Genomic DNA, 27313 nt, shown 5'->3' with positions numbered 1-27313 from the left:
TATGCAAAAGAGGTTGGAAGGTGGGGGCATGACGCAAATAGAGCGCCGGACGTGACAGAGCGAAGGTGGCGTAGCCGGCGAGGCCCGGACTAGAGAGGGGGCGTGGCTAGGCATGCAGATATAGGGGCGGGGCCTGCTTGGGAAAGAGGAAGCGGACTGAAGAAGGTGGCCGAACGTTCGGTCGCAGGCACCTTTGGACTCAGGTGAGTCGCGGAAGGGTCAGCGCCGGGACCTTTGCTTCAGGCGCTAGGGCCAAGCGCTAGGGGGTCGCCAACGCCGGGGGCTTCTAGCCCTACGACGTTCAGAACAGTATCACAAAGGAGGGGAAAACGGCCCTCTTGAGCATGTCCAGAGTGCATTTCGCTGGCCGCCCAACCACCGCCCGCCTCCTCGGCGTCTCTGGCAGGAGGGATTGGGGTTTCCAGGTCAAGGGATGCAGCTCACCGCTCAGGCTCTCCCCACTCCGCATTTAGGTTCCGGGGACTGCTGGGGATGTGCTTTGAGGCTTGTGAAATGTCGGGGATTACAGCTTTGCTCTGTGACTTGCAAGCCCTGCCCCCTGATCCAAGATATGTTGAGGGGGCATAGCAAGTGAGGAACTGCTCTGCACTTGCTCTAGGGCTCCTGGCTTTTATTGTTATTATTATTATTACTACTGTTCTCAAGTGCTGTATTGAACTTTGGCATTGGCAACAAATTACACTAGTCAGCCGCAGTCTGTGGACTTCAGATTTGCATTTGCCACGTGGTGCAAACTTGCCCATTCCTGGACTTTTATGTTTGCCTTTCCTTTGAGGTGGGCAGTGCCGGATTTACGTATAAGCTAAACAAGCTATAGCTTAGGGCTCCACTCTCTTGGGAGCCCCAAAAAATTTAAAGGAAAAAACAAACTGGATGTACATTTCGAAAATATAAATTCAACAATTACTCTGATAAAATACATATTTTTTTATGTGCAAATGGCTTTAGATACCTATTAGGTCCATAAATTACCATATAGCATATATTCAACACAAAAAAACAGCGGCAATTTGTTGTTGACAAAGGACAGCTGGGCGTATAAAGGGCCCCATTACCTTCAGTAGCTTAGGGCCTCATCAAACCTCAATCTGGCCCTGAGGGTGGGGGGAGGTGTGGAGAAAGGATTGCTCTTGCCATTTCCTTCCTTTTTGGGAATTCCATTTCTGCATTCCTAATGTAGTGTTTCCCGGTTTCCATAGGATCGCAGCGACAGGCACGCAAGGCAATGCACCTGACATGGCTTCTGAGTGCTGCCCTTTTAGGGTTGGCAAGCTGTGTGCCCATTGAACGGCCCAAGGAGAAGCAAGAAGAGGAGACTCCCCCTGAGGCACCAGTAAGGAATCCTAATCCTAAACATCTCTGTATTCTTGAGTAGTGCCCTAATGTATAATGGTGGTTGGTGATATTATCATCATTATCCTATCTCCTGGTTAGCAGAACTTAGAGTCAGAAGCCAGTCTCCTACCACTTTAGAATAAATGTGTTTATTTATGATTCAGTACAGGAAATGCTTATGTTATTCTTTGCAAGCCAGTACCAGAAATCATTCCATTTATCAACTGGTATTTTTTTACTTGTAACTCTGAAAAGGGAATATTTCATTTTTGCTTGAACAAACTGGAATGCAGTGGTTTATTAAAAAAACAACTACAAATATAATAAATCATAGGAAATGGAGTAAAGAGGGATTATAAAACATGAAGTGGACATTTAAGGTCATTGATGTTTTCCCATGTTATCTGGTGACTATGTAGGTATAAAATAAATTCAAGGATGGAAGCTTAGCTCTTAAAATGTTTTGGTTCGTCATGAGACAAAGCAGATAACTTTTAAATCAGTGCGTAATTAAATATAGGTTCAGATGAAATCTCAGGTGTTTAACATGCAAAACATCTCTCTGGGCTTGTTGTTTTTTGTCCCATCTTGTTGCTGGATTTGCTCTTACATAGTTTTGCTGTGGAAATTGAGAACTTCATACTTTAGTGGAAGTGAATAATCTCTCATTTCAGAGAGAGAGGGAGGACTGGGTGGCTGATTTTTGTCCCAAAAGTTTGATGAAGCCCACACCATATATATGTCACTAATTGAATTTTTCTCTTAAACTGTATCTTTTCCATCTTTCAAGGATAAAGCCTCTAGTTTGAGCAGTTTAGGTTGTGAAAGGGAGGGGAAGATTTACAGATTCCGTCTCAGCCAGAGACCAGATGGCACCAAAAATTTCTGTTGGTCTCAACAGTATTTATGAACTGATTGTGATAAGGAAGTTGAAGGATCTTGGGGTGCAAGAGCAGGAGCATGTCACACTGCAGAATTTTGTTACAACTCTCCACTTGCTTGTTGTTGTCGATGGTGATGGTTAGCATGTGGAGTTGGCTTATGTTGCACTGGACCTCTGAATCCATTAAGCCCAGTTCTGTATCTTCTCTAACCAAGCCTCTCTCCCAGTTCCCCTTCTCTGGAGACCCCAGGGACTAAATTGGAGAACCTTATGTATGGAGAGCAAACACTTTACCTCTGGCCAACAGCCCTTCCCCGGATGGTTGCCCTGACCCATTGCTCTTGCTTTTGCACAGGACACAGGCCTCTATTATCACCGCTATCTCCAAGAAGTGATCAATGTGTTGGAAACAGATGGGCACTTCCGGGAAAAGCTCCAAGCAGCCAATGCAGACGACATCAAGGTGATCTGGACTATGTTGTGTGGTCATGTGTGCTAGCAAGATAGTTTTCTTCTTTAGCCAACATTCTGAGGTTTTGGTTTTGGTGGATAGTGAAATATGGCTTCCCTGGGAGCCGGATTTGGATTTTTGCGCCCTGCAGTGTGGTAACACTTCACTTGCTGAACTTGGACTGAGAAAACCTGGCCTTAAATCAGGGTGGGGAACCTTTTTGACTCCATGGACAAGACGCTTATCAGGTCAAATATGACAGCCTTGGCCACCTCTCAAAATCCTTTGCATGGCTTTTCCAAATGGCCTGGTGGGCCAAATTGGACTCCCGGTGGACTAAGGCTGGCCCCTTGGCTGGAGGCTCCCCACCCCTGCTTTAAATCCCAAAGCTCACTTAGATGACTTTACTCCAATCGCTGTCACTCAGCCTATCCTATCTCATAAGGCTGTTGTGAAGATTGGATGAGATGCATGTTCTGCATTGGGTTCCTTGGAGGAAGGGTGGAATTAGCATGACTAATAATAAATAAAACCTCTGCCATCTGTGGCTTCTTTCAGAGCGGAAAACTCAGCAAAGAGCTGGACTTTGTCAGCCACCATGTCCGCACCAAACTTGATGAATTGAAGCGTCAAGAGGTCTCCCGGCTTCGGATGCTTCTGAAGGCCAAGATGGATGCAACCATGGAACAAGGTGAGCTGGGACAGAAGTGGGTGGTGTGAGTGGGGGCTCCTGGAGGGATTTGGGGAATAGAAATAGGAGGTACTGAGAGTCCAGGGGTCCTGATTTTGTGGTTGGGACTGTGGCATTTTGGATAGTTTGTGTTAGATCTGGGTTCCAGCATGAGAAGTTCAGGGCCAATGCAGAGTTAATTTGTGTGTGTACACTGAGTGGTCTTTGGACACATATCCCTCCTGATCAGGAATTAATTGTTCCTGATAGCCTATTGCACTTACTTATTAGTTGCATTTTCAGCCTGGGCTTCCTCAGATGTAGCCATAAAAATGGTCTTGTTAGATTGGTCCATCAGCAGCCAGCCTGGTCTCCCCACCCTCACACTTACTTTTCAGGAGACTCATGAGTTAGGCCTTCATAGTGAGCCCCATCCCCTGTTGTCACCAGGAACTGATAAAATCTGGAAGTTCCATTTTCAGTTGTTCTGACCAATAACCATTGGCTTAAATGGAAGGTGGGGGATCTGCTGCCTTCTGTGTGCTGTCCTTGGCCAGGTTGGTTGGAGCTGATGGGATTTGTAGCCCGACAACCTGTGGAGGGGTGCAGGCTCCTCATCCCCATTCTCTGTGACCTGTTGGAGCTTCAGATGTGAACCAGCATCCTTAACCTCTCCCCTGCAAACTCCTCTCCCCCTCCAGATGTACAGGTCGATCACCTCTCTTTGCTGAAGCAGTTCGAACATCTGGACCCTCAAAACCAGCACACGTTTGAAGCCCGGGATCTGGAGTTGCTCATTCAAGCTGTATGTCTGAATTTCCTTATTTCTTACCAAAATCGATGTGGCTCTCTTGTCAGCCTCTGGTGTGCTGATGCCCTGGTGTTTGCTCACCTCACCCTGGTCCATACAGCGTACTTGTGCAACGTAACACAACTGCCTGGTTCAAGTGCTGTGCAAGAAGACATCCTTGTTGGCAGCAGTGGGTCTTATCTCCCACTTAGCAACCATCCTCTGTTGCTGCTGCTGCACTTTTTGACAGCTGTGTGAGCCGTGGCAATTAACAGGTGATTGCATTTTGCTCCAGGGTGGAAAAAGCTTCACTTGCTAATTAATATCTATAAGTATGGGTGACTGGTTTAAAAGCAAGGCCTTTTGCCTAACGCTCCATGTGGTTCAGTGTGGGATCAGCCATGTGTGTCGTTTTCTCCTCCCCCATATTGTTTAAAGGAGTGAAGTTTTTTCCCTTTCCTTATGCTCTGGAGGAAAACAGCCACAAAAAGAGCGATTCTTTGGGAATTAAACTGGAGGTAATTGCCTGTGTTGAGGATTCAATTCCTCTGGAAGGAGAGCCAAGACAATAATTCTCATGCACAGTTTGTTCGAGGAAGTAAGATAATCTCTCTTCCCACCCCCACAATGCTTCTCTGCTTTTCTGTAAAGTGTTTTCTTTATCGGCTCATCCCCTTTTGAAGAAAGGCAGGCTGATCAGGATGGGAGATACTGTGTTTTTGTTACGTGCATGTACATTTAGTAATCACAGCACACCCAGATTTTTAATATGTATCCAATCTATTCTACTTTTGGTCTCAAGGGATGGGTGGTGGATGGCAGGTCTGAGATCAAGTGGGGTTGCAGCACCCAAATCCAGAATAGCCTTTGAGTTTGCAGTCCTAGTGCAATTCTGTCTGAGCTCTGTCTAGCTCAGTAAGACGGTGCACTATACATTTAAAGCAGTATTATACCACTTTAAACACTCGTGGCTTTCCCCAAAGAATCCTGGGAGTGACTGTAGTTCATTAAGTTGTTAGGAGTCCCTTATTCCCCTCATAGAGCTGCAATTCTTACAGTGGTTTATTGAGAGAACTGAGAGAGGAGTTAGGAGTCTCTTGTTTTAATAACTGAGTCAGATGTCTCTAAAGAATCTGTTTCTATATGCAACCACGGCAGCCGGGATCGTATAGGCTCAGAAATGGGAGGGAGGAAACAGTACCAATGAAGGAAGAATGGCAGGCGAAGCTGGCGGAATATGCAGAAATAGCAAGTTTAACCAGCAGAATAAGAGATCAGGAGGAAAGAGTGTTTAAGGGAGATTGGAGAACGTTTGTATAATATTTGAAGAGTTATTGAAAACAAAACGTTGGCAGGATTAGAGTAAATTCAGCGGTATAAATTAAGTTGAGAAGATGAGAAAGAATTAATATGGCGTTAATTAGAATATGCAAAAGCAGAAAATAATTAGAGTGAACCATGGAAAGGAGGGAAGTCAACGATTGTTTATTTTTTGTGAATGCAAATGAGGGGAAAAAAATTGTAAAAGTGAAAATTGTGTATGTGTATGCTGCACTAGATGGATCACTGGCCTGATCCAGCAAGCTCGCCTTACATTCTTGTGTTTACTTTGAGCTTTGCAGGGACTTCAGGCATCCGTCTTCGAGCATCCTGGGTTAGAGCAGGAGGAAATGCTTTTGTCCCAGCTCTCCCACCACACTTTGTCACTGTTGACACTATCTGTCTTGCCTCTTCACCCACAGGCTACTAAGGACCTGGAGAACTACGATGCCGCTCACCACGAAGAGTTCAAGCGCTATGAGATGATGAAGGAGCACGAGCGCCGGGAGTACTTGAAATCTCTGGATGAGGAGAAGCGCCGGGAGGAGGAGGCGCATTTCGAAGCGCTCAAGAAGAAGCACAAGGAGCATCCCAAGGTCAACGTCCCGGTAAGGGAACCACTTCTAGGGTTTTTTTGTGGGGGGAGGGCGTGCGGGTGTTCCTGTGGGAGGCAAAGATGGGAGCTATTACTTCTTTTGACTGGCCTTGATTGCCTCATCTGTAACCCCAATGCAGGGGAGCCGTGATCAGCTCAAGGAGGTCTGGCAGGAGACCGACGGCTTGGACCCCAATGAGTTCAACCCCAAGACTTTCTTCAAATTACACGGTGAGGAGGGGGAGGAAAGGTGTTCCTCTATTTGTCTTTCATTGCTTCCCTGAAGGGAGCTCTGGTTTATAGCAGTGGAGGGCTGACAGGTTTAGCTGACGATCAGTAGATTAGTGACATTTTTTAATAGTTGGAAGCCGCTCTGGATGGCTTCCAACACAAAAAAACACAATAAAACATCAAACATTAAAAATCTCCCAATACAGGGCTGCCTTTGGGGATCTTCTAAAAGTTGTATGGTTATTTATCTCCTTGACATCTGATGGGAAGGCCCTCTGCCTGGTTGCCTGTAACTTCACTTCTCACAGTGGAGAAACTGCCAGAAGGCCCTCGGAGTTGGACCTCAATGTGTGGGCTGAACAATGGGGGTGGAGACGTTCCTTCAAGTATACAGGACAGAGGCCATTTAGGCCACAGTCTTGAAAACATGGTTTATTTCTGAACGTGCCTCACCCTGTCCCTGCACAGCTTCTCTCTTCTCCCTCACCTCCACATGTGCCCCAAACAAGTCACATTATTTTCTAGATCTGATTTATTACTCTCCCTTCACCGCAAGGTCCCAGGGTAATGTACAAACACAATCTTGAACTTAGTTCATACAACAGACAAAGCCACATTCTTTTGGCTGTAATGTTGTTCAAACCCAGAGCATAGTTTTTTTCTAACCCGCCACGTGCAATAAGGCCAGAAATAAATTTAAGGCTTGTTCTTGGATTAATTGGTAGCCCACCATGTTGTTTGAAGGAAACAAGGCACAGCCTAGGCTGTAGGTGACATGACAGGCCATAATTTGTGTGGGGCTGGGGTGGGCATATTTGTGATTAAACCATGGTTTAAGACAAACTCTGGAATATTGTGACGTGCAAAACCAGGCCACTGGCTCTCCCATAATTTCTCATTGGGGACACACAGAGAGGGAGTCTTGCCTAGGTCTAACTCTATCTTCCTTACTTTCCCCCCTCAGACACAAATAGTGATGGAGTTCTAGATGAGCAGGAACTGGAGGCTCTCTTCACTAAGGAGGTAAGCTCTCTGCCTAAAGGTAAATGGACCCCTGACCATTAGGTCCAGTCGTGACTGACTCTGGGGTTGCGGCGCTCATCTCACTTTATTGGCCGAGGGAGCCGGTGTACAGCTTCCGGGTCATGTGGCCAGCACGGCTAAGCTGATTCTGTCGAATCAGAGCAGTGCACGGAAACGCCGTTTACCTTCCCGCCAGAGTGGTACCTATTTATCTACTTGCACTTTGACGTGCTTTCGAACTGCTAGGTTAGCAGGAGCAGGGACTGAGCAACGGGAGCTCACCCCGTCACGGGGATTCGAACCGCCCACCTTCTGATTGGCAAGTCCTAGGCTCTGTGGTTTAACCCACAGCGCCACCCGCGTCCCGGCAGTCCAGTGTAGACAAAGCTAAGTAGACCCGTGGTCTGATGGGGTAGGAGGAAGCTTCCTATGTGCCCGAGATTTAGGACCCTTGGACCATTTTTGTGGGGAAGAGGTTCCTCGGGGTAGAGAAGGGAGATGAGCACAACAGGACTTCTTAGCCTCTCACCTTGCCCTTGTTCCCCACTTTGCAGCTGGAGAAGGTATACGACCCCCGGAACGAAGAGGACGACATGTTAGAAATGGAGGAGGAGCGGCTGCGCATGCGAGAGCATGTCATGCACAATGTAAGCATCTGGGCCAGACTTAGAGGGCAATACAGTGCCATTGCTCCTGCGATCAGAGAAGGCAAGGGGGAGTCCACCTGCGAGACACGCTTATTATGACACCCCAGCTTTTCTCCCAGTGAAACACTTGCTTCTTTCCCTTTCTGTTCTATCCCCACGAGGCTGGTTAGCCCTGGCGAGCTTCATGGCCGAGTAGGGACTTGAACCCTGCTCTCCCAGGTCCTTGTCCCAACGCTAACCACTGCACCACGCTGCCTCTTTGGCTTGTTTTTTTAAGGCTGCTGGTGGTAAAGCAATCCACAGTGCTAGCGTATCAGCTGAGAGTGAGGTGCCAAGTTTCCACAGCCTGTTGTCGTTGGTGGGAGGACTTAATGTACCTTTCCTCCAACTTACCGCCCTCCTGATTTTTGGTCTGCCCCAATGACCCTCAGCCCCAGCAGTCACAGTCTGTGGGAGTTGCAATCCGGCTTACTGTCTCTCAGCCCAGCCTATTGCCTGCAGCATGGCCCTACCGTACAGGGTTCTTGTGCGTAATGTCCTATGGAAGCGAGTTCCACAGTTTATGCTTTGTGGTGTTGCCTCTGCTCATTCACAGTACAGTGGTACCTCTGGTTACGTACTTAATTCGTCCCGGAGGTCCGTTCTTAACCTGAAACTGTTCTTAACCTGAAGCACCACTTTAGCTAATGGGGCCTCTGCTGCCACTGCCAGAGCACGATTTCTGTTCTCATCCTGAAGCAAAGTTCTTAACCCGAGGTACTATTTCTGGGTTAGCAGAGTCTGTAACCTGAAGCGCATGTAACCTGAAGCGTATGTAACCCGAGGTACCACTGTACTGATCTGGGATGTCTAGAAGACTCATCTTAGTAGAAAGCTTTGCCAAAAATAAAAAAATACCCAAACCCCAGAATTTGTGGGTGAGGGTGAACACTAAAAGAGACCACAACAGGGGTGGCAGAACTCATTGCCAGCCTCCAGGTGTTTTTTTTGAACTCTTCACATCTCTTCACTCATCCTTGGGGCTGATGGGAGTTGCTGGAAATGGAAGGGAGGCAGCAAGCGAGGTCATTGAATCTCTGCTAATGTGCAGCAAGCACAGAAAACATTGGCCGTCTATAGTGACGGAAGCAGCTTGCAACTGGAGCGGAGGAGGACTGAACTGCTTCCCTCCAGTTAACATCCTTTCACTACCAGAGTGGTTGAAAGGGCCAGACCACACGTTTCCTTTCCCCTGAGAGGTTGTGCAGAAAGAGACTGACTTCAGGAAATATGTGGGTGGCAGAGCCTGAGTGTTTATTTGTGTGTGTGTGTGTGTGTGTGTACTGGCTTTCCCTTTTCTCTCCCACACATTTGGCTTCTGAGATCTTTCTGCGTATTGTTCCTGTCAGCTGGTGTCATCTACACCTTGGTATTTTTCCAAGTATCAAGAATAGATGACTGGAACTTCCCCCAACCTGATGTCGCCCTCCCACCTGAGGACCCAAGACTGGGGGAAGGCTGTTCTGTTCTGAATGTTTACCAGCTTGACTCATCACTGGGGCTCTGTTTCTGCTTTCCCCACCTTTTGATGTGAGGAGGATTGTTAACGAGAGCAGCTTTTGCCAACCTGGTGCCCTCCAGGTTGGGGGTGATGGGAAGTTAGCCAACCTGATGACTTCCAGATTTGCTAAGGCTGAAATGGAGACGCGGCCTTTTTGGTAGTGGCGCCCAGCCTATGGAATTCCCTCCACAGGGAGGTTTGTGTGGGTTCTCCCCTCCTCCTAAGGGCAAGTCAAGTCTTTCCTTTCTAGAAAAGCCTTTGTGGGGAAAGCAGTTGTTTGTCCTGTCCTGCTCCTGCTTATTGTCATCTACTTGCTTCTGTTTTTGTAGGTTTTATTGTCAGGTTTGTGGTGATTGGTTTTGTTTATTTATAATTCTATGTTGATTTGAATTGGGGCCTGTTGTAACATTAAGATGAGGGTTTTTTTTTTTCTGTGGGTGCAGAAATGCAGCATATAGATATCCAAAATTTACTTCCAAGTCTGTTTCATAGCAAACGAGGCTAGAAGCTTGCTCATTATTTTCTTTAAGAAGTGAAAGCTTTAAGACATGTTGTTCTGTAGCCAGTATAAGTATGGAGTGACCCAGAGTCAAGAGAGAAGGGTGGAGGACCCATAACTCATACGCTGCAAATTTCTGAGGCACCAACAGGCTTGGAGGGGGAAATGTCAGAAAAGCAGGGAGGGGCTGAAATAGATTGAGGCCTAATAAAGGGATTGAAGGCCTAATAGAGGGATTGAAGGCTCAGGCAGATTTCTGTGGTCAGTTCACAACTTATCTTCTTGCAGGTGGACCTTAACAAAGACCGCCTGGTGACTCTGGAAGAGTTCCTCAAATCCACTCAGAAGAAGGAATTCAACGAAGCCGACGGATGGGAGGTGTGTGGGTTTGTGGAGGGGAGATTGCTGTGCAAAAAAGATTCCGAATGTCTGCTAACAAGGATCAAGGATGCAGGTCACTAGTAGCAGATTGCAGGCCAGGGGTGTGGGGCACCTCAGTTGCAGGGGCCAGAAATTATCTCTCTCTCTCTCTCTCTCTCTCTCTCAAGCCCTGGGACTCTCCATGGGCCAAACACTTGTTCTAGCCTAGTTCCAAGTGCTTTTCCCTGTCTGAAACCTGCCATTGGAACTGTGATTATGCCTTGGATATGTAAGGATGAATTTAGGTGGGTAGGTGCTTAGAGAAGTCTGGGTTTGGCAGACCTGGAATGTAGCCTGCTATACAAAGGTAAAGAGTCAGATCATTAGCCACACCCATTTTGGTTCTGGCCACACCCACCTTTGCCTATGGCCACACCCACTACTGGCATGATGCAAGGTTGCCCTTGAGGGAGTGAGCCCCTCTGGTTAAATAAGGTCTGCCCATCCCTAGGCCAGGAGCAGACAAATCTAACACACTCTCTGAAACTAGGTCAATCTTGCTGCATGCATGTGAAGTTTCTAAAAAGCAAATCATCTGTCTTTGCTTGAGGCAAGCTAATTTCCTTGGCGTGGAAGGAGACTTGTCTTAAATTGTTTGGGGCTGTGTATCAAGAGGGCCTACTGTCCCTGATCCGATTCCTTCGCTATAGTGTGGGAATTTTTGAAAATTGATTTTGTGAGAGACTTCGGAGTCAAGAAAACAACATTTCAGTTTCATTGTCAAAACGTGCTGACTTTTCCTTGGCTGTCTTTGATGGCCCTAAGCCTCAAGGTTCTGGTGTTTTTAAAGGTAAAGGTTGTTTCAAGCTTTTTTAATAAAAAAATGTGTCAAATGATTTGAAGCCATGCAATTAAAAAAAAAGATTGGGGCAGAATATGTTTTTAAATGATAAATGAAGGTGACTGGTTTTTCCTGCCCTATGTATGTTAGGAGAGTTTTCTATAAATTGCTCAGTTTCTTGCAGGATTTCAAAAAATTAAACTGATTGCTTTATTAGATCTGACAGTTGTTTTTGCAACTTTATAAAGCAGTTTCAATATGCAGCATAACTACGAAGCCAGCAACCTTGTGTGGCCATTTCTGATTCTCGCCCCTCAGCTTGATTACAGTACATTTTTATTTGTTGAGCAAAAATGCTCAGAACCTTTCATTTTTGCAGCAGCAGCCTTTTAGGGGCTATAACAGTATTCTTCAGTGGGTACTTGTTCCAGCCATGGGAACATAAGCCCAGTAGCTGCCGGTGCCCATTGGGGCTGGTGGGGTGGAAGGCAGTGGGCCCAAGAGCCAGAGACTAGTGGAGTTTGTGCTCTGTTTGTTCCCATCCTCATCTTCCCTGTTGAGTTCTATCACAGCAACCCTGAAGCTGAGGAGGGAGAGGAAGCTGACAGGCAGCGCCTCCCCCTGGACAGATTGAGGTTGGTGGGGCAGTGCCCCGTTTGCCCCAATGGGCCAGCCCCCTCTGCTTAAGCCTTGGTATTTGTGAAATCTGCAAGAGAGGTACTTTGATCCATATTACAGGCAACTCCCCACTTAGGCACATTCGAGGCATGTGCTACTTGCACACCCCAGAAGTGGAACAAAATGGCATGAAAAACCACATTTAGCAATCCCACAAGCCTTTGCGAGTGCAATCCCAGGAGCCTTTGCACCAACCTTTGAGGCCTGCGGAGAGTTGGAATTTGAGAAAGGAGGTTTTAAGGGAGTGATTGCGGTGGAGAGTTTGGTGTATTTGGGGGGTTTTCAAGAGTTTCCAGAGGAAACTCGGCCCTCCAGATGTTTTTTGACCTACAACTCCCATAATCCCTAGCTAGCAGGACCAGTGGTCAGGGATAATGGGAATTGTAGTCTCAAAAAACCTCTGGAGGGCTGAGTTTGAGGAAGCCTGGTTTAGAGGGTGTTTGCAGGCAGGCTCTTTCAATGATTTTCCCAATATACACAATTTCACTTAAACATGCGCTGCCTCGGAACGTGACCCCTGCATCAATGGGGAGTTGCCTACATACACAATCACCACCGCTATCACCCTTCGTTCTGTGTTGGACCAAGTCCATGTCACGTGACCTAAAAGAGCTCCCAGATTCAACTATCTCTCTCGTCAGTTAAGCCAGCCACTCTGTTTCTCACTTCTTCCCCCATCCAGACTGTGGAAGAGACCCAAGTGTACTCGGAAGCCGAGCTTCAGCGCTTTGAGGCAGAGCTGGCGGCCCAGCAGGTGGAGTTAGGCCGGCAAGCCGAGCAGCTTCGCCAGCAGCACCAGGAACTGCAGCAGCGGCAGGTGGAGCTTGATGCCCAGAAGAAGGAATTTCAGCAGGTGGGAAGCACGAGGTTGCGGGGGGTGTGTGTGGACATTTGGTTGGGTGGCATAGCTGTTGGGTGAGAGAAGTCGGATTGGGAGACAGGTTAACCGAGAGGGGAAAGGGCTTTGGTGTGGCGAGAAGGGTGCAGTTGCAGCCCTTTCTTCTGCAAGAAGATCAAAGCATGGGGGGAACATGTGCAAAAACCAAAACCAGAAAAGGTCCCAGCATTTTGTAATTGCATGCATGCCGTTTTCAGGATGCAATTGCACTTTGAGGGTTTGTGTGTGAGCTCACTCAGCTTCCCGTTCCTTACAGGTTGTGCTCCAGATGGAACAGAGGAAAGCCCAAAAGCAGCCTGAGCAGGCACCCCACGTTGGACCTGATGGAGAACTGAAGTTCCAAGCCCAGCCGCCGCACGCAGCCCCAGCAGGTAGGTGGAGCCGTATCCCCTGGGTTCTCTTGGAAAATAAGGGAATCTGGTCCGTTGAGAGAGGAAAAGTGGTTGGCAGCTGGGGTCTCTGGGCTTTCTTGAAAGGGACGAGGATCTGGGCCTGTATGCAGTGCAGTTCAGCCGCCTCTTTAAAAAGTACTTCGAAATATGCTCCCAAACACCAGAAGCTGTGTGGCAAAGTGTCCAGAGTGTTGGTCCAGGACCGGGGAGACCAGGTTTCAAATCCCCACTCAGCCATGGGACTCGCTGGGTGACTTTGGGCTAGTCCCTGTCTCTGAGCCTAACCCATCTCACGGAGGGGGTGGTGGACAATGAAATGGGGAGGGGGAGAATCATGTAGGCCACCTGGAGCCCCTTGGAGGAGAGGTGGGCTATAAACGGGGGGGGGGGGTTTAAATTAAATCACAAGTAAAACTGGCTTCAGAACTGTTTATAATGTCTGGCAGTAGTTCTCCTGGGTTCCAGAGAGGGAACATTCCCAGTCCAATACAGTGGTACCTCGGGTTAAATACTTAATTCGTTCCAGAGGTCCGTTCTTAACCTGAAACTGTTCCTAACCTGAAGCACCACTTTAGCTAATGGGGCTTCCCGCTGCCGCCGCGCCGCCGGAGCCCGATTTCTGTTCTCATCCTGAAGCAAAGTTCGTAACCCGAGGTACTATTTCTGGGTTAGCGGAGTCTGTAACCTGAAGCGTATGTAACCTGAGGTACCACTGTATGGAAAAGTTGGGAAGTGAACCTGGGACCTTCTGCATTCAAAGCAGTTGCTCTACCACTGAGTTACGGCCTTTCCCCATAGCAGGAGAGTGCGGGGTGGGGGGGGGAGGCTTGCCTGGCCATGGCGCCCTGGATTCTTTGCAGTCTCCACCAGCCACTGATGCTGGGGAAGGAGGGAGGGATGTCCCCATGTAGCTGCCAGGATGATCTCTGCCTGCAGCTTCAAATTTTCGAAGAGGGCTGGTCACTTCTGTACCCTCTCCAGAGGGTGGCACCATGCATGGCAGGTGGATCCATCTAAACCTGTGTTGTGGGCACCTGCGCCAGGAGGGCAAGCGAAAGGGAGGAACAGGATTCCCATGCTCTTTCAGAGGCAAGTGAAGTCCTGTTGATGACAACAGCTCCACGCTCTTGTCTTCTCCTTTCCCCCCAGACCAAACACCTCCTCCTCCACCCGAGTCCCGTGCCGGAGGCCCTGCGTTGCCGGATGCTCCTGCCCTGCAGAACCAGGTGGAACCTCTCCAGAACCAACAGCATCACGCGGATCCTGTGGAGCACTGATGGGCGTGGTTGTGGGGAATTAGGGTTGCCTTTTCCTCTTGTTTCCCCATCCCCTTTGCACCTGGAGCTCCCAAATCCAAACTTTCCCCGGTACCATGGGCAAAGGGAATAGGCAAGAGATCTCTCCTATCGCAGAAAACTGTGGGAAGAGTCTTGAATGGAAGCCCTGCCCCTTAACCAATCTCTGCCCACTCCTCTTCTGGTCGCACACAAGAGAAAATAGGTATGGGAGCTGTTAAAAAACAACAACGCACACACATAAATCCTCCCCTTTTTTTAATTTAACTGATCGGGGCTCTCTGCTTCTCTCTAGCCACAATGAGCCTCTGAGGGAGTCCTTAGCAGGGCTCTAATGAGGGAGGTGGAGGAGCGTTTGCCATGGAAGATGAGCAGAGGGAGGGAGAAGAAACTGAGCGAGAGACCAGCACCACACCTGCCCTGGTCATTTTCTACTATGTTCCTGGATGCACTGGGGGGGGGAAATCAACAGGGTTGGGGGACATGATGTCTCTCTTGCTGATGTCAGTATTGTAGACTCGGGCCACTACCTTCCTCCTTTTCAAAAGTTGATTCCTTTATAATGGGATTGCAGTGTTGACCTTTTTTATTTTTAATTATTTGGGCCCTTGTATTTAAATAAAGCTCTCAAAACACGTCTGATTTCCAGTGGCTTCTCTTGCTTCCTTCTGTAGGAACTTATCTCAATGCACATACTTCTGAGAAAGTCCCACTGTGTGCGGTGGGGTCTTAAGGGAAGGAACAGCAAAAATTGCTCTGAGTCTGTGTCAGTATCAGTCGGGGGCCCCAGGCGGAGGTTGAGCCATCCTTACTTTACAATAAATAAACTGTGTAGATGTGTGTGTATATCCACCCTGGCCACACACCCCCTCCATGCCAGTGGTTGCATCCTGACCTCCACATGGAATCTAGAAAGTTGCCTTGTACTGAGTCAGACCATTGGCTCATCTAGCTCAGCAGTGTCTGCACGGACAGGCAGCAGCATTCCAGGCAGGGGGATCTCTCCCAACCCTCCCTGGAGATGACAGGGATTGAACCCAAGACCTCGTGCATGCAAAGCGGTTGCTGTAACCATTGAGCTGTACCTGGGCCCCCGTCGTTTCTGAGTGGTCATGTGGTAAATGCAGGCAGAGCATTTATCCGCAGTCACTTCTTAAGAGGCCTCCTCTCTGTGCAACCGCTTCCTGCAGCAGCAGGACCATGGAGGGGGCAGAAACGAAGGCAGGAACTGGGGTCCGGTGCAGCAAGACTTTGGAAAGGGTTGCAAAATGTCAGGGGTCGAAACTCTTTGGCATGTCCCCTGCACGCAATTTGGACAGAGGGAAGGCTTGTATGTGGCTTGTTTATTTTTTAAAAATGTTTTTATTAGCAATTTCAACATATCAAAACCTATCATATTCATTATTTTTCCCCTTCCCCCCCTCAAACCCTCCCCCCCTCCCCCAGAGACTTCCCTCAGCTCCTTTCTGATTTCTCAGCCCATATTATTCTCTGCATATTGTAAAGTTATACAAATCCTTACGTTATCTGTCTAGCATGTTGTATGTGGCCTGTTTAAATGGGCCAAAGCGCAGTCCTGTGCCAGCTGCCATCACGTGCCCAGGTGAGTAGCCTTTACCCACTATCTCATTTCATAGGCACTCTCCCCCTTGGATGGAAAATAATGTGGGTGTGACAGAGAGCAACCTGTTCCTTCCCTGAGTTGTGCAGTCTGCTCCTGAGCTCCACCCACGTGCGTCTCATGTGCCCTGTGGTTTCATGCATCTGCTTTCGATGTGCCACCTTCCTTCCTTCCCTCCCTCCCCATTTAGAAATGCACCATAGGGCCAGGCCCCACCTGCACTCTACAGGTAAAGCAGCATTGCACCACTTTCAATGACCCCCAAAGCATCTTGCGAAGGTTAGTTTGTTAAGGACGCTGCTGAGGGTTGTTGAGACCTCTATTCCCCTCACAGAGTGACAGTTCCCTGTGAAGAGGGGTTGACTGTTCCCCCTTTAGATGTCAGGCTCCTGCTTCCGTCAGCTCCAGGCAACATGTCCAGTGGCCGGGGATGATAGGAGTTGGGAGTCCAAGAAGCTACAGCAGGAGTGAAGAACCTTTACCCACATTTGCTGAACTAACCCCCCCCCGCCCCCCAAATTCCCGGCCATTGACCGTGCTTGCTAGGCTGACAGGAGCTGTCATTTAACAAGTTTGCCTTTTGCATAGCAAAAGTCTACCTTTGGGTTTCATAGAACCAGATCTTTCTTTTTCTTACTTGTCCTCTCACACTAGGCCGAACAGTATGGTACCAACAGGCTGCCATTTTGCTTAACTGTTTACCTCACAAAACCCATCTACCACCCTCAACTCTAGTTAACAGGACAGGAGCTCAAGTTATTTCTAGTAGGTGCTGGCTTCAGTTTGCCAGTCATTTATTTTTAAGGCCTTATGAGTCAGTGCCCTTTGGTATGCAAGACTGCATTCCTAAGCCATGAGACAACAGAAACGTCATCCATCATTAGGTTGTTTGCGAAGAGCTGATACTGTTCTGGCTGTTTTCTTACTCCAGTGGCTTTTTCCTTCCTCTTTTGTGTAAACATGGAAGTTCTGCCTACTTGCCAGGCTTAAAACTAGGTTCCGATTTGACAGTTCCAGGAAATAAAATCTTGGAGAAAGAAAGCAAGGGACCAAAATGGGAGAGGTGGCTTGGCTTTCATCCATTATTTTACTATGTCTGTTGCCACCATCCTAAAATAGCATTGGGGTGGGAAACAGTTTTCAAGCTGAGGGCCACATTCACCACTGGGCAGCTTTCCATGGGCCACATTTCTGTGGTAGGCAAGGGCAAAATTAGGCTGAGGAACAAATTTAGAGAGGCTAGGAGAGCCAGATTAAGGGCCCAGGGCCTGACTCTCATAGCTACAATTCTCAAGAGGGTCAATCCCTCTTCCCAGGGATCTACTGAGAAGTGTAGAGCTCTGAGGGGAATAAGAGTCTCCTAACAACACTTGGCACCTGTAACCTACAATTCTCAGGATACTTTGGGGGAAGCCATGACTGTTTAATGATGTTGCTTCACTTAAGAATGTTGATGGGGTTTCAGAGGGAAAGTAGCAGCAGGCTTGGGGGAAATCCCAGGCTTTGCAGAAATACTAAAAAATTAAATGGGAGGGCAGATTGCCATCCTACACTTTCCTGTGATTTCCACCCTGCCATCACTTTTATCACATAAAGTCTCATTTTGAGATACAGCTTTTGAGGCATGTTCGTTGCTCAAGACACCCATGTCCCCCTGGAAAATAAACTCTAGTGGGTGCTTCTAGTCACAAATAAGGGGTAAACACATGTTGTGGGGAGACTTCTGAAATCAGCCTTCAATATTACATTTTCAATAACCAAGAAGATGATGAGGGAATACACAGTCATAGCTGTAATTTTTTTATTATTTAAAAAAGTAATAATTTGTGGACAGATAAATTATACATACAGACATAAAGTCTCTGCTCCATCCTGGGAGTTCACATCACCATTACTAATAATTTAATACATATTTTGAAATTAAGGGGGGGGGGAATACTACTTAAAGAAATCTCAAAGACTTGCTTTGAAAGATAACTAGCATGTAAAATAGAAATACATTAGGAAATTCTGTTCACTTAACATCATGTGTAAACTAGAGCATGCACATAACACACTGGCGTGTCCACTAGGGCCACCAATTCCTTGTGTTATGCTGCACACATTGTAGACTAAGGGCCTGGCAGCCACATCCTTCAAATCAACTGAGGTAGTAGCAGCTTTACATCAGTGCATTTATTCAGAAATATCAGAGCACAGAAGCTCTTCCTCCTCACAGCAACTTCAGGGCCCCACTCCACCCTGAGAGAATGTGGATATCAGGCCCAGAATTAAATCCTGCTACATCACACACACATCCTTTCAGACCCATGAGCCTCCCCTTACGATCTCCAGTGTTTAAAAAAAGGATTCAATTTGGCTCTCAAAACCTCAGAACCCTTTATATGTATCTCTAATGGATGGTTTACTTCATGGCTGCCTATCTTGAAGAGCCATTTCATTCCTGACTTAATCTGGAGCCACAGCTTAATCTGCCTCAGCAGAACCCGAAAGGAGAGGGGAGTTGTCGTTGCCGCCTTCTTCCTGAACCCCATAGATCTCCCTCCAAGCTTTGGCCCGGTGTTCCGCCCTCAGGCAAGGCTCCAAGATGGCTCCCACTTCAGCAATCCTCCGGCGGAAGCGGCATCGGTCGCGGGCCATTTCTTCCCAGGGGCCATGGCGGGCAGCCCGAGACGCGTAGCTCCAGGCCACCAGTGGGTGAACGGTCACCACCGGAGAGAATCGGACCTGAGGAAATTGAGAGGCTATGAGGATAGTGGGACAGGTATTTTCTTGCTCTTAAGCAAACTTATGCCAATGCTACTAAACTAAATAATTGGCTAGACCTCATACAGTTAACAGGTTGGTTTTTTTCGTCCTGTAATGGCCCTGCTGAATCCTACTGTCTTTTCTCAGCTAAACAAGCCAAGTATCATGTTTTAAGGCCATCACTGTGCTCCAGGGGTTGGGAAGCTGCTTCTCTCCAGATGTTTCAGGTTATCATCCTGGCTGTAACCATTCCAGCCAAGGACAGGGAAGAACAGCCTTGTGTTGTCCCTAGTTTTAGTCCACTTCCTTTTCTGTGGGTACTGAATCAGGACCTTAATTTAAACTTGCCCTAGGCAAGAGAGATGATGCAAACCACCTCTTACTCCTATTTAGACACCATACATGAAAGCCAGTGTGATAGAATAATGGAACTGGAGAGTTAGATGGGACCCCAAGTGTTATCTAGTCCAACCCCCTGCAATGCAGGAATCTCAACCAAAGCAGCCAGGACAGGTGGCCATCCAACCACTCCTTAAAAACCTCCGAGGATGGAGAGTTCACCACCTCCCAAGGGAGACTGTTTCTCTGTTGAACAGCTCTTACAGTGTCAGAAGTGTTGGAGTAGGACCTGGGAGCCCAAGGTTCAAATCCCCTACCAAGCCATGACTTTCACCTTGGACCAGTCTGCTGCTCAGACTAAACTACCTCACAGGGTTGTTATGCGGATTAAATGCGAAGGGGGGGAAACCATCTTGAGCTCCTTGGAGAAAAAAAGCGGGATATAAACACTAACAATATATTATCTATTATTTTTATTTACCACCTCAAGTGATAGGTTTCTGGAGGCTGGCTGTGGCTGCTCAAGAGTAAGGCAAAGGCACTCTCTACCCATGATCAGAGGAACACTTTTCCACGACTCCTTGAGTTCCATTGCTAATCTCTAGCTGTGTCTTGAGCATTGCTTTGGGTTTCACACACAGTTGCATTTCCTAGCTGGAGGAAGAGAGGCCGTATACAACTGAGTCCTACTCAGAGTAGACCCACTAAAATGAACCCAAGTTGGTCATGTTAATTAACTTCAATGAGTTTACTCTGAGTAGGACTAGCAACCCTAGGTTTCTGCTGTGGGTGTCCACTTTGCATTGTTCTTAAATTGATCTTGTTATTTTGTGTGCTGCTGTTCTTCTTATATTTGGGGCATTTGTGGAAGGTGACTAAGCAAATTACTAAGCTCAGATTTCAATGGATCTGCCAACACTCTGTGGACAAAAGGAGGGAGGGGGAACAGTGAGAGTAAGGCAGGGGAGTCCTGTCTGCTGGGAAATGGCCCAGCCTTACATCATCCACTTCCTGGCTGGTCACCTTGTATGATAGGGATGTTACACGATATTTCAGGATGGGCGAAACCAACAGCAGAACGGGGGAGGCCAAGGAGCATTAAGGAGATTCCAGGGTGGTGCTAACAGGGAACAAGGTGGGGTGTAGAAAGTAAAAACTGAGGGCTGAGTAAGGTATCTTTAGAATGGGAGAGAAAGCAGCTTAGAAAATGAGAACGGGTGTAGCCAGAATTTATGTAAGGGGGGCAGGCTTCATGTTGGGGGAGCAGAACCCAGTGGCATAGCATGGGGGGTGCAGGGGGGGCCGGGCGCAACATCTGGGGGTTAGGGTTAGGGGGCGCAAATCCACGGGTTAGGGGGTGCAAATTACTTGCCTTGCCCCGGGTGCTGACAACCCACGCTGTGCCACTGGCAGAACCCAACATTATTGATTTACTTGGTTTTAATCTTTGTTGGAAGCCTCCCAGATGGGTACAAATAATATATTATTGTTATTGTTATTGTTATTGTTATTGTTGGGGGCAGCCCCTTTCTCCCTGCGCTACAGCCATACAGTGGTACCTCTGATGACAAACCTAATTTGTTCTGCAGGTCCGTTCTCAACTCGAAAGCGTTCTTAACCTGAAGCGCGCTTTCGCTAACAGGGCCTCTGGCGCGTGATTTCTGCTCACATCCAGGGGCAAAGTTCGCAACCAGGAGACCTACTTCCGGGTTAGCGGAGCTCGTAACCCGAAGCGTTCACAAGGAGGACGGTTTGTAACCAGAGGTATTACTGTTCAGTTCTCACCCCAAGACACACACAGCATGCTCACTTTTCTTCCTTTGAGGAAGAAAATCCATGTGAATACATAATTTCAACAGATGGAGCTTTCCCCACCGCTCCAACTCAGGCTGATTCTTTAAAATGGTTTAGAGCTACAGTATCACCAGAAACACTTTGTTCCCTGCTATGACCATACTGTGCCCATCAAGACCACCAGAGTACCCTAAGCTAGGCATCCTTTACCCTGTGAGATGCCTGCTTTCAGGGGGTTTTTTAAATAGCTTTTCAGTTAATCAGCTAAGATTTCAAACTGCTCTGATCTACTGAGGCTGATAGAAAGAATTGTTTATCATTGTAAAAGCCTGTCTGAGATATCTTCAATTGTTTAAAAAAACTTGAAAAGCAGGAAGAGCGTTATTTTGATTAATTTATGTAAACAAAAGCTATACCTGTTTAATTTCTGCCTTAACTTCACCTGTCAAAAAGGGCACAGGGTGGGGTGGGGAACAGCTTCTGTAACACCCAATTTTCTACTCATAACCACTGTTGTGTAAACATAGTAGTTATACACAGCAGTTAAGTGTTAAAATTAGGAAGACTTCCTGAAACATTTGTGGATGAAATGGGCAACCTCTAATCCAGGCTGGTAATTGTGAGGGGCAGAACCAAGGGCATTAGCAATTCCTAATTATGGAATCTCTCTCTCTCTCTCTCTCTCTCTCTCTCTCTCTCTCACACACACACACACACACACACACACACACACACGTTTCTGAACTGTCTCCCTCAAGACTCATCCTCTGGAGAACCTAGGGCTTCTGGTTAGTCCACACACAAAGTATTTAAAGCAACTCACCTTCTTAATCACCTGGTTTGCCTCCTGGGAAACGGATGACACTTCTGTGGTCACAGGATCAGAGTTTTCCTCAGAGTCTGGCTGGCAACATTTCTGAGCTGGATGCCTGGAGGAAACTCTTGGTCGCGTTGGTGGATTACATAGCTCCTCAGGCTTAGAATCCAGCCTTGTCTGATAGAAGGTGACCGTGATTTCCTTGTGTTTCTTGGCCTCAGGCTGAGGGGCAGATGTGGGGGCTTGAATGGGCTTGGAAAAGCAGAGTGGGTGAAAAGGGTCATTCCTTGCAAAAAAAGATTTGCAGAGGCTCTCCAATACATCCTGATGCAGAGAGTCTGCTTCCGCTTCCAGATGGTTCTCCCCGTTCCCCGAGTGCCCTCCAGACTGAATGCTCTCTTCCATCTCGTCTTCGCTCCACCAGTCCTCTGAATCGTCACTGCCATCCTCCTCTTCCTCTGATGGACTGTAGAACAAGGATAGGACAAGGGGGCTTTTGGAAACAGAGGAGACTGAGTTGAACGCACCCTTATCTCCACCTTTCTTGTATGCTTCTATCTCTTCCCCATCCTTTGGGGAATTAGATGGACTTTCAAAGCTTTGCCCGTCACGCATCACCAAATCCCCACTAGATCCTGGGCCCTCCTCGTTTCCCTGGGAAGCGGAGGTACTTTCCAAACAAAAGCCCCCTCCAAAATCCTTTAACTCTCCGCGGTGGCTACAGGAACCTTCCACATTCTCCCTACAGTATCCGCCAATATTCAATCCTTTCATCAATGCTTGTGGATGGCAACAATATTCCAGCCACTTCTGGGGGGAACTCGCAGGGTGCTCTCTGCCTTCCAACGCCATGTCTTCTTCTGAAGAAACGTCCCAGTCATTTCCAAGGTCGTAGGCAATGGAAGTGCTGATCAAGTACGGTTCAGAAATGCCATCCTCTTCCAAACGCATGCTATCCATTTTGGATGGACCATTAGAAGCAGGCAGATGAAGTGCCAGGTCCTCTTCAAAATGTCCACCTTCAGCCAAGCTTTCCGTATCCCTTTGAGGGTAACACTTGTGACTGTCCAGGGAAAAGTACCCTAGATGGGCAGCTTTCAAGTTTCGTCCCTTCACTTTGCTTTCTTCTCTTCCAAGTTCCTCCCAAGTTCCTCTTAAGAGTTGCTTCGTCTTCCCTAAGATGGGCATTGCCCCCTTGGCAATGCCAATCAACACAGCCCTCACCAGGGTGGCAGGGCTATGCTGCCAGAGGTGCAACCACCTCCTTACCCAGTCCAGAGCAATCTGGGCCATACGTCCAAGAATCATGGCCGCCATGTTGAATTTGCCAGCAGGGCTGGACCGGCTCGATTCGGCAGGGAGGATTTTAGCCATTTTGAGCCTGAAGGGGTCACAGCAAACCAACAACCTCTCTGTGTCTGAGGGGGGCGATGTCAGTTGGCTGGATGTGATGTGAGGGGGCATCTTAGACCTGAAAAGAAGCAAAGTGAAAATAAGACACCAGCTATTAAAAATTTGAAAGTGGTGCTGGGGAAAGCCCAGAGAGTCAGATTCCAATATGCTTTGTTTTGCTGCATTATAGGAAAGGGTCAGACTTGGGCCCCATCTGCACTATACATTAAAGTAATAGGACACTGCTTTCAAACAGCCATGGCTCCCCCCAGAGAATCCTGGGAACTGTCATTTGTTGAAGGTGCTGAGAATTGTTAGAACACCAAGCCATCTCACAGAGGTAAAGATTCCCAGAGTGGTTTAACAGTCAATCCCTCTTGCCAGTTCTGTGAGGGGAATTGTGTGTGTGTGTGTTAACAAACCTCAGCCCCCTTAAACTACACTTCCCAGAATTCTTTCAGGGAAGCCATGACTATTTAAAGCAGTATGATACTGCTTTAATATATAGGGCATATTTGTGCCTCTAGTTCAGCATTGTCTTCTTTCAACTGGCAATAGTTCACCAGGGTTTCATCTCCACTACCTGGTCCTTCCCTCACCGCCCACATTTTCTTTTTTTCCTGGAGATGCCAAGGATTGAATCTAGGAAGTTCTTCCTGCAAAGCATTTCATTTACCACTAAGCTGTAGTCTCTCCTGTAAGCAAGACATTTAAACACACACACAGAGGAGATACAAAACCTGAAACCTATCAGGAATCCACCTGAAAGGCCTGTTCCCTTAATCCAGAGTGTGGAAGAACAGGTTGTTTATACTCAAGCTGTGAGGTATTTATTACTTATTTATATGGTATTTTATATGCTGCTTAATTTCTAAGCTGTGAGTAAAGGCCTTCTGTGTGTAATCAGGGCTGCTATGACTAAGCCCAGTATGGACAGAGACTTGGCACCAACAACAGATTCTGGAATGGAGGCCTTAGGCAAGAAATGCCCTGAAGGAGAATGGGTTATGGTATCAGTAGCAAATAGCACCCTTCCCCGATTGATACTGCATTTTTGGGAGCTCAGGGTGTATGTATTATTTGTTCCAAGCAATATAATGATATGTACAATGGCATCCTGGTTTTTTGGAGGTTGTTTGAGGGCAGAATATGAATGGTTTCAGTGTTTGTTTAACTGTTCTTAACAAGAAATCCTTTGGTGAGTGTTTTCTTTTGTAACAAAGTATTTTTTTAAAAAAAGTTAAAAATAAGAGGAAGCTTTAATACACACCTTAGTTTTGTACACAACACATTTAAAGCACACCCCCCCACACACACAAAAGCCTGGGAATTGTTACCAGTCATAGAACTTAACAGTTCCCAGCACCATTAACAAACTACAGTTCCCAGGATTCTGGATGTGCTTAAAATGTATGGTGTGTACGCACTCATGAAGTGGATTAGGAAAAGCCCAACTAAGAATAAGACTGTGGAGTAAAATAGGAGGTAGGAAGTTAAGGCATGGGGCAGGAATCCTGCACTTCTAGGCCCTTATCCCCACATTCCGGCAAGATTACTTCCGCCCCCTATGTGTGCCTCAGTTTATCTCTTTCTTTTTTTCCTATGGGTTGTTTTCCTGGCTTGGATGTGTAGGTTGATTTAATCCAGGGCGCGCCCCAAACAAGCTCAAGCAAGTGCCCCTGGAACGCTGGCAACACCCCAGTCCGGAAGCAGAAAGGGGGGGAAATAACACAACACACACACACAGTCTGGATTCCGGGTGTGCAGCTGTCGGGGAGAGAGGAAGAACAGCAAACCTTCTGACCCGCAACAGGTTAGAACGGGAAATGGTGGGTAGGGGGAAAGGAAGGGAGGGGAGGGGAATGTTCATTTGAAGATTTCCAAATGCCCTCAAAGCAAAACGGTGCATGGATTCCCAGGATTGTGGGACAGCAGCTGGAGAGCACCCCGCTTCTGACAGCGATCTTAACGATCAAAGCCCTCCTCTAAAACAGGAAGGGGGCCCATTCAGAAATAGACCCCCTCCCTGTCATACAGGACAACTGTCACACTCTCCAGGGTTATAGCTGAGGATATTCCTAATGTGAAGTAGGGGTGCCGAAACAGTGGCAGTAACAACCTCATTGTCATTCATCCTAGTCCGGTAGGTAGGATGGGATGTTTTTGAAAATGTGGAGCAAAAAGGAAATGGTGCAGTTTCTTAACTAGGTGTGCTAGGGAAGGTAGAAACCAAATGAGGGTGAAGTTCAGTTTCTGCTTTCTGGCCTTCCCTAGGAATTCGGTATTGGGGGAAGTGGAAAATTGTGGCAGTCTGAGGGCAGAGGAACAGAAAACGAAATCTTGGAAGAGCTCAAAAAGAGCAGTGGATATAACTAATGCATTTTTACAAAGGGGAGGGGAGGTCTGGGGTGCAGGTTAATGGGGGGAATGACCCCCCAAAATGCAAAAGAGGACATAGAGGCATAGACAAGATACAGAAGGCTATTGTTTTAGGACTAGCAGTGCCACAATTAGGGGGAGGAGGGGTTCAACATAAAATAAGGATACTTTAAAAGAAAAAGGAACAGCAAAAATATAGAATATTTGTTACTGGATCTTGAGGAAACTACTAGAATGGGGTATCTGGAGATCTCCCCCCCCCCCAATGGATAATACTGGGGTACAGATTTGGGGCAGGGCAGATCATTGCTCTCCCTAGTTGAGATTCCCAAGACACCATTCTGTCAACTTTTCCCTTTTCTTGCGAGGAATCCTATTCGGAATAAGGGAATACGTTGACAGCTATGGAGCCGCATTAAGCGGGATGTGAGGTCGATCTGGCTGCGACATCTGTCACCCCATTGATCGCCAGGGTTCATTTGGCTGGCTAGGCCGCTCCATGTGCATCCTCGGTGGATGAGGACGACCACCCCAGATAAAAGGAGTGTACAGTTCTTGGGTCAAGGGTGTACGATAGCTGCGCTCCCCTGCCAGAACCTCCAAACAAGCTCGAGAACTTGCTTGCATTAAGCAAGGAGGAGGACGTAGCAATTAAAAAGGGTGTGGGTCTTGGGTGGATACCTGTGGAAGAGATATACGGGGGTGGGGGTGGGGGCCGGCACAGTGCACGCACCACCAGCGGGAAGGAATCTGGAGAGGTGGGGTGAGAGGCAGGACTCCTGGGTCCTCCGCAGGCAGAAGACCTGGGTCCTAGGGCTGAGGAGCCCAGGCGCCTGGGAAGAGGCGTGGTGGGCGGTCTAACTCCCAAATACAAAGCGAAGGAGGGATCCCGGGTGCCGTGGGCGGGGAGAAGGCGAGAAGCCGGCCGGGATTCCTGGGTTTTCTAGGAAGGGATGGGAAGATCGAGCGGTTAACAAGCGGTCTGCAAAATTCCCTGGTCTGGCGTGGGAGCGGAGTCTAGCCGTTCACAGTACCTGCGGGGGTCCAGGACTCCTGGGTTCCAAGGAAAGGGGAGAAAGAGGACCCCATGGTGGACTTTTGCCTCCTTACCTCTCGAATCGAATTAGCCAGTAACAAACTCGCTCCAGCAAGCAGCTGCGGGGTTGGCGCGGTGATCGGGCGATCGAGCGGCGGGCTTGGCAGAAGAGCGGTCGGTCGCGGCAGAACCCATGTCTCTCAATCGGCGGCGGCGGCTGTTTTTCTTCTGTGAATAGGAATAGAATGTTTGGATGCGTCGCTGTTGACGCCGAGTCTATATAAACACTCGTTCAGGGGGATTACGTCACCACATTGTGACGTTGTGGAACGGGGCGGGGCTAAGGGAGAGACGTGACCAACGGAGGGTTCTGGGGAGAGGGAGGGGCGAGGAGTAGCGGCGCTGCGTCGGGGGGGTTGGGAAACAAAACTTGAAACGAAAGTACTTCCCGCTGTTGTGGACTCTCCTAGTAGAAAAGAGGCTTCCTTCGTTCAGAAAATGCTCCTCGTACTTTCCATTTCCATTTTTTTTTAAACTGGTGGGATTTACCATGACATACAGAAATGAACTTTTCTTTTTTTTCTGCCTGGAGCAGCCATTTGCAAGGTTTATTGTGGCATAACCTTTGTTTCATTACAGCTACCTGGCCATTTATTCTCAGCTGGCAAATAACTGTCTATGACTCCTTTTTAATTCCACCCTTCCTCCAAGCAGCTCT

General features: G+C 47.8%; 3 protein-coding genes and 1 long non-coding RNA gene across 5 annotated transcripts in view; 2 read left to right on the top strand and 2 right to left on the bottom strand.

Moving 5' to 3' along the window:
* LOC310829487 overlaps positions 1-27313 on the bottom strand; it is a 122937-nt gene that overhangs the window by 26625 nt on the left and 68999 nt on the right. The window lies entirely within an intron of this gene.
* On the top strand, positions 45-15104 carry NUCB1 (nucleobindin 1). The gene is made up of 13 exons (XM_083707940.1): positions 45-203; positions 1221-1354; positions 2595-2702; positions 3249-3381; positions 4062-4165; positions 5893-6078; positions 6206-6296; positions 7261-7319; positions 7874-7966; positions 10294-10383; positions 12567-12737; positions 13039-13153; positions 14324-15104. The coding sequence occupies exons 2-13, from the start codon at positions 1247-1249 to the stop codon at positions 14449-14451; spliced, it is 1386 nt and encodes a 461-aa protein (XP_083564066.1). The 5' UTR covers positions 45-203; positions 1221-1246; the 3' UTR covers positions 14452-15104.
* PPP1R15A (protein phosphatase 1 regulatory subunit 15A) lies at positions 17878-26908 on the bottom strand. Its single transcript, XM_083707923.1, has 3 exons — positions 26670-26908; positions 21795-23259; positions 17878-18817 (listed from the first exon to the last, which is right to left on the bottom strand). Exons 2-3 carry the CDS (start codon positions 23250-23252, stop codon positions 18557-18559), a joined length of 1719 nt encoding a protein of 572 aa, XP_083564049.1. The 5' UTR covers positions 23253-23259; positions 26670-26908; the 3' UTR covers positions 17878-18556.
* The window catches only part of PLEKHA4 (pleckstrin homology domain containing A4), a 49686-nt gene continuing 41204 nt past the window's right edge, over positions 18832-27313 (top strand). The window contains exon 1 of one of the 2 annotated variants that reach the window (XM_083707861.1): positions 18832-18854. The gene's annotated coding sequence lies outside the window, so the exon portion shown is untranslated. Of the gene's footprint in view, positions 18855-24889; positions 24994-27313 lie in introns of those variants that run through there. The other variant, XM_083707859.1, reaches the window with a different exon arrangement.

Source organism: Podarcis gaigeae, assembly GCF_964106915.1.
Source record: "Podarcis gaigeae genome assembly, chromosome: 13".
NCBI lineage: Eukaryota > Metazoa > Chordata > Lepidosauria > Squamata > Lacertidae > Podarcis > Podarcis gaigeae.
Note: the sequence above shows the minus strand (reverse complement) of the source record. Positions and strands in the feature narration are given on the sequence as shown.